This window comes from Chaetura pelagica, unplaced genomic scaffold (genome assembly GCF_000747805.2).
Source record: "Chaetura pelagica isolate M959 unplaced genomic scaffold, ChaPel_1.0 scaffold275, whole genome shotgun sequence".
In the NCBI taxonomy this organism is placed as follows: domain Eukaryota; kingdom Metazoa; phylum Chordata; class Aves; order Apodiformes; family Apodidae; genus Chaetura; species Chaetura pelagica.
Genome location: NW_009953486.1, coordinates 8,536,116 through 8,542,908, shown reverse-complemented (window position 1 = coordinate 8,542,908; position 6,793 = coordinate 8,536,116). Strand labels below are relative to the sequence as shown.

The 6,793-nt window shown below is 55.5% G+C and overlaps 1 protein-coding gene across 1 annotated transcript in view; it reads left to right on the top strand.

Moving 5' to 3' along the window:
* The window catches only part of JPH2 (junctophilin 2), a gene marked incomplete at its 5' end in the record, with an annotated part of 34,159 nt that overhangs the window by 4,198 nt on the left and 23,168 nt on the right, over window positions 1-6,793 (top strand). Inside the window, one exon of the mRNA XM_009998777.1 lies at window positions 3,152-3,935. Coding sequence (XP_009997079.1) covers window positions 3,152-3,935 — 784 coding nt within the window. The remainder of the gene's footprint in view (window positions 1-3,151; window positions 3,936-6,793) is intronic.

The window sequence follows — 6,793 nt, the reverse complement described above, 5'->3', positions numbered from 1 at the left end:
AGGAATGGGCTCTGGGTGAGCCAGAATGGTGGTGGCTTGTGCATGCTGCCTCTGTAGCAAAGCTCCTGGGTGGCTGGATTTGACCCATGAATCAACACTGTGAATATATTTCCCCTCTGTTTTGTTTTGTTTTTTTTTTTGTCTGCGTTTCTTTTCCAACAGAAACAACCAGATAATGCTGTTGGCACCAAAATGAAGCACTAGCTTTTGCTAGCCTGTCTCACACATGGTGGTGTGCATTGATTTCATGTCCCTGGCCTTTTACACTGAGCTCTTCTAACTCGCCTGTCATCACAGTATCTGGGTAGCAGCAGGGGATTGTAGGACAGTGATAGGATTTGAGTTGTTTTCATTATTTACCTTGTTGTTTGTATTATTTACAGTCATCGCTAATTATGCCAGAGCTTTGAGGTGGGCTGGGAAGGGGATTTGTGGTGCTGCTGACCGTGGCTCTTGCTGCTGGGCTGGGTGTGCACCAGGAGCTGAAACTTTTGCCTTGGATGGAGCTGGACATGGCCCCATCCTGCTGCCAGATTAAGTTTAAGTTTAATCTTTCCCATCCTATGAAGATACTCAGACTGTGCTGCCACTTTATTGGAGTGTTTGGAGGTGAAGGCTGCAGAGATACCATTTTTATTAATCCCACAGTTTAATCCTTCCCATCCTATTAAGATACTTAAGCAGGGGCACCCCCCAGCTTTGGTTGGGGATGGGCAGAGGTGATGAACCTTGTACCTGGAGGTTGCAGAGGAACCAGTGGTTTTTGTCACTATGGCAAGAAATGAAAGGATTACTGGGGTCCTGTCCCGCAGTAATCACACCCTGGTGACTCTGTCCCACTGCCCTGCTGAATCAGGCAGGGATTGGGAAAGCAGGGAAGTGGGACTCTGTCCCATTTTTATCCTAAATAGAGGGGTTTTCCACATCCACTATTTTTTTTGCAGAGTCTGGGACACATGTGAGTGCCTGGCAGTGAGCTGTGTGTCCTGCCTGCCGCCCCCTTGGCTGGGCTGCTTTGCTCTTCAGGGGGTAAGGGTGGCTCGGGGAGGTGCAGCCCAGCTGACCCCATGGCGCTGAGGGGTTTTGCACAGCTTGATTCTCTCCTGAACTGGCTGCACTGGTACACACTGGTGAGCTCGCCACGGCCTGTTGGTGCCCTCTGCTAAGCCAGATGTAGTTGGCAGGGTTGGTCGCACCAAGTGCCGGAGGGGCAGCGTTGCTTGTCCCGTGTGGGCTAAACGCAGGCAGTCAAGGACAGCCAGAAGTGCTGGTGTCAAACCTTGTGTTGAGGGGCTGTGTGCCCCTGAGAAGTGGCATCGCAGTCTCTGCTCCCTGAGAACCTGCTGTGGCACAAGGCTTTCCCCATCCAGGTGGCCCTGGTGCCACTCAGGAGATGGAGGGGCCCAGGGACTTGCTGGAGGGCAGCGAGTGCTCCAACTTGGTCCCTGAGGAGTGGCTGAGCCCTCCTAAACCTGAGACCCTTTTCCAGGGTTCCTCTTGCAGGGGGTTAACACGGTGGCACTATCAGCTCCAGCCTGCCATCTGTGAAGTTGTCCTTCCCTAGGAGGAGGTCTCCAATGTCACCCTGATCGTGTGTCAGCCCTGCTTGTTGGCTGGGCAGGAGGGATGGAACACTCACTTCACCAGCTCTTGGTGGGGAGAGACAGGGGGGTAGTACAGAGGCCTTCATAACCTCATTTTTTGCTGGGAAGACTCATCACCATTTTATGGAGAGGGATTTAGGAGCAAGGAGGAACCCCCCTAAGTGCCTGGGCATCTCCAATGATGGCCCTTGGCTCTCTGCCTATGCCTGAACCCCTAACCAACACTGCCCACCTTATTTTTCTTAATGGAGCTTCTCCACAGCTGGCCACAGCCCACAGATGCTCTCTGCACTACCTGAACTCTTTTTTTTTTTTTTTTCAGTAGGACAGACCAAATGTTTGGAAGGAGCCTGAGACCCTGCAGGATGGGCAGGGGCTGGTGGGGGTGGCTCACCCCAGGGTGGCAGCTGCTGCCTGCTTGGGCACTGTTTGTCTTTCCTGGCCCCTGCTCTGTAAGTCAACACCCCACAGGCTGGTGCAAAGAGGATTTCAACGAAACCTGAAGCTTGAGAGTGGAGATTATGCTGCAGAAGGGGCCTGGGAGACTGTAAAATATGCACTCCCACAATCGCCAAAGAAGGAACTGGATTTTCTCCCTGGGGAACAGGGTCATCCCTGGTCTCACTAACAGTGTCTGAGCAGGGAGCTAAGTGCCTTGAAGACAGGTCACTCCGTTCTATCTCAGCCCAGCCCTGATGAGCCTTCCCAGGACCCTGGGAGTGCTCGCTGATCTGGCATGAGCTGCTTTTCCCAGTCCTTCAAGGTGTTTCTACCAAGGTCCTGCTGGCTCTTAGCAGGGTCTCATACCTGGGGTGCAGCCCCACCATGGTGAGCATGATCCTCTGTGTGTCCCCGGTCATATGACACTGTGTGCCCTCTTGAGCTGTGTCTGGACGAGTGTGGTAGGGTGGTTTTTTGGGACAGAACTGGAGGAACCCTGCACTGTGCAGTGTGGCACAAGCCCTGGGACCACAGACAAGCTCTATGTCAGGTCCACACAGTTGTGGGTGCAGGTACAGGGGCAGGCTGTGCTATGGTCAGGCACTCCCCTTGGGGGTCTAGAGCCAGTTCTGGAAGCCTGTGAGTGACAAACTGCAGAATGGGATGAAGGGGACTCTCACCAGGCCAAGAAGAGCTCTGCCCCTGCAGCTTGTGTGGCTGCTGCCACCCTCAGCACAGCCCAGGCTCCAACCCTGTGACGTTGGATCCCTGCTTGGGATGCAAATCCAGACCCTATCCACTAACTGGCTTTGGGTTTGGACAAGTGTCCCCTGACACCCCAGCCCATTTCTGAGGAGCTGTGGAAAGGAGCTGTGAAATCCTGCCAGCAATGGCACTCAGCCTTGCCCTCTGCCCTTTTCCCTCCTAGCAAGTGGCTGCTTTTCCCCACGGGTAAGCACTAGCAGAATTGGGGCTCTTCTCTTCCAGGGAAGGTGGATACATCTGCTCTAGGGCAGCTCTACCCTGCAGCTCAACTTCCTTCTCCGGCTCCCCCCCCTGTCCCAGGAGCGAGCTGCCTTTTCACCCATCCCTCTCCTCTCCCGCAGGCACGTACCAGGGCCAGTTCAGCAGCGGCATGCGGCACGGCTACGGCGTGCGCCAGAGCGTGCCCTACGGGATGGCCTCCGTGGTGCGCTCCCCGCTGCGCACCTCGCTCTCCTCCCTGCGCAGCGAGCACAGCAACGGCACCCTGCCCCAGCAGGACTCCCCTGCTGCCAACCCCGAGAGCCTGCCCCTCTCGCCCACCATCACCCGTGGGGGCTTTGCCCTCAGCCTCTACGCGGAGGCGGAGGCCGGCAAGCCCAAGAAAGGGGGGCTGTTCCGCAGGGGCTCCTTGCTGGGCAAGCTGAAGAAATCCGAGTCCAAGTCATCCCTGGCCAGTCAGAAGAGCCGTGTCAGCTTCCTCAAGAGCGAGAGCGGGATCAGCTCGGCTGCCAGCGATGCCACCTCCACCGTCAGCCTGGGTGAGGGCGCCGAGGGCGAGGAGTTCACCCCCTTCGAGTCCGACATCGACGCCACCACCACGGAGACCTACATGGGCGAGTGGAAGAACGACAAGCGCGCCGGGTTCGGCGTCAGCGAGCGCTCCAGCGGGCTGAAGTACGAGGGCGAGTGGCTGGACAACCTGCGGCATGGCTACGGCTGCACCACCCTGCCCGACGGCAAGAAGGAGGAGGGCAAGTACCGCCACAACGTCCTCGTCAAGGGCATGAAGAAGCGTGTCATACCTCTCAAGAGCGCCAAGATCCGGCAGAAGGTGGACAGGAGCGTGGAGGGAGCTCAGAGGGCCGCGGCCATCGCCCGGCAGAAGTCGGAGATCGCGGCATCCAGGTAGGGCGCTCGGGGGTCTGCCCTGCGGGTCCCAGTGGTGGTGGTTCCTGTCCCGCGTGTTCCTCGGGAGCTGTGCTGTGTGCCTCCTTGCTGTGTGCCAGTGGAGGGGTCAAGCAGGGCTCTTTGCAGCATCTACTTCATTCTTTGTACTCAAGGCTGGAGGAGCAGGGCTGAGCCCTCATGGCAGCTTGGTGGTGTTCAGGACCTGTCCTGTTTCTCATCCCTTCTCTTGTCCCTCTGTATCCCTAGTCCAGGAAGGAGCTGCTGGACAGCAGGGAGTGGTACTGGCCCTGGCATTCAGTGGGATGGGGAGCAGCTTGATGCTGTGCCAGGCTGCTGGAGCTGCTGGGTGTCATTGTTGGGGCAGGATGAGAAATGGTGGGGTTTGGCTGTGGTAAATTCAACAGGCTTGTGAGCAGCTGGCAAGACTCATCCCAGATGAATTGGGTCTGCAGCAGAGTGTGACTCTGGCCCAGAGACCCCAGTGTGGCTCTGTGGGGAGTTTATGAGGTGCATTCGAGTTGTCACATCTATTGGCTCAGTGTAATGGGATCCCTGGGACAAGCACTGCTGTGTTGAGATGCTGCGAACTGGGAGACAGGACCTGTGATGGATACTGAACCAAGGAGGGGGCTGCCTTGAAGAGTTGCATCTGCCCCCCAGGACCCAGCTGCCCTCAGCCAGGTTTGGAGCACGGGTTTCTGCCATCAGGGAGGAGGCACTGGCAGCTCAGCCCATGCTGGGTGACCGAGCCCAATCCCACAGCACACAGCCCACAATGCTTAAGGATGCCAGGAGAGGAGAAAGCGGGGAGGGCTCAGCCAGGTTTGCCCCTTTTGTCCCTCCAGTTTGTCCTACTTGAACCCCAGGGGTGGGAAGGGGGCTGTGGCAGCCAGCAGCGTGCCTAGGGATGTGTGCACATGGGCGTGCAAGGGGGCAGTGGGTGAGGGGCTGCTGAGAGCATGTGGCAGCATCTCATTGCACACCCTTGCACAAACAGGCATTTTCTCTGTCACCTTTCCTAGGATGGAGGAGGGAGGAGATAAAAGAAAGGCTCCAGAGTCTGCCTGGGAAGGGCAGAGCTAAACCTCCTTTTCCTGCTTGCATCCCTGCCTGCATCCAAGCTATGCTGGCAGCAGGCCCCCTCTCCCACAGCATCCCTGCCAGTCTTGGAGCTGGTCCGGCAGGGACCAGAGGTCGTCATGAAGAGTCAGAGCCTTCGCTCCTTTCCTCTTCCTCAGGGAAACACTGTTGTGAGAGACCTGGAGGTTTCACCTTGCCTCTCCATTGAAACCTGGCCCTGCGCAGCCTTTGCTCAGGCTGCTGGGCAGTGGCTGGGACTCCAGGGCTCCTTTTGCTCCTTTTTAGTGCTGTTTAATTAGCAAAGTTCCTCATTACCAAGCAGAGAGGGGAAATAATGGCAGCACGAAGGGTGCCTGTTCCCAATCCCCATCCTTCCCCTCCAAGAAACTCCAGCTCTGCTCTCTGGTGGCCATTTCTGCTCCAAAATTTTGTGGGGAGGGTGATTAATTTTTAGCAAAACCCAGTTACCTCATAGACTGGCAGAGGAAAAAGAGTGGGTTTGGAAGTGAAACTCTGTGCAGGGCCAGCCAGGATAAAAATAACAGGTTGGGGTGGTGTGGAGCTGCTGGGTCCTCCCTGCTGTGCCCAGGAAAAGCAAGTGGCCATGGTGCTGGGTGCCCGTAAATAAGGAGGCTGGAGCTGTGAAAGTGGCTCCCCGAGAGCACGGCTGGTTTACACAAGCTTCTTTTTATTAACCACTATTTAAACTTTGGATCAGAAGCAGCTCTGCAGTGTTTTCCATCGGGGCTGGAATGCGCCCGCTGCCCTGACGGGGCACTGCATCCCTCCCCTGCGTGGCTGGGGAATAATTTCCTATTAAGGAAACTCTGGAGCTGGAGGAAATAAAGACGTTAAAGCCGGATTCCTCCAGGGAGTGCTCCCCTTGCAGACCCCGGGGTAGTTGCAGGGGAAGAGGACATGCTTTCCCCAGTGCCCCTGTCTCTGCAGCACTGCCTGCAGCTGAGCTGGACCTGCTACAGAGGGAGAATTTGGGCTCCTCTGTCCTGTAAACTATAACTCACAGTTTCCATCAGCATTTATTCCTGGTGTGTGTTGCTCTGGGCAGAGCCATTCTCTCTATCTGCTGCTTTCTGAAAATCTGATTCATGTTCTCCTTCCTCCTCCTTTCAGCTCAGTTTTGCAGTCAAGAGTAAATACAGGTATTTTTGCCTTGAGGGGGTCCTGAGGTTAAATCCCAGCTCTGGCACTGACTTTCTCTTTGGCTTTGAACCTTGCCTCTGTTTCCACACGCAGGACAAAGAGTGATTGCAGACAGACTGTTAAAAATCGATTACTGTGGTTTATGAAAAGGATGTTCTATGATTAGCATTGCCCTGGCTTGGAACTGCAAGGTGGAGTTTTCTTGGTAGAACATTTTTCTCTCTCCTCAGGTGGCAGTTTGTACCTTGCCCCCCAAAGAATGGCATTGAGGCTGCACTAATCCTTTTTTGGGGGGAAGCTGTGACACATCTGTATGAGGTTATCACTAGGATCTAATTAGTGGGACATGGCAGCTGGGCTGTGCAGACACCCTCCTGACTCTGTACCTGTTGTCTGCGGGTGTTTAGTTCACCTGCTTCTGGCACCTGGGGGAGCCCTTTGCAGAGCTAAAGTAAAGTAACCATCATGTCCAGCCTGCTGAAGTCTGGGGGTGAAACATCAGGAGACCAGATTTCACTCTCTTGCACCATAAAAGGCTCTTGAAGGCATAGAAATCCTGAGGAAAACAAGGCTAAGAGCTGGAAGATGCCTTGGCTGGTTGCACTGCAGGAATG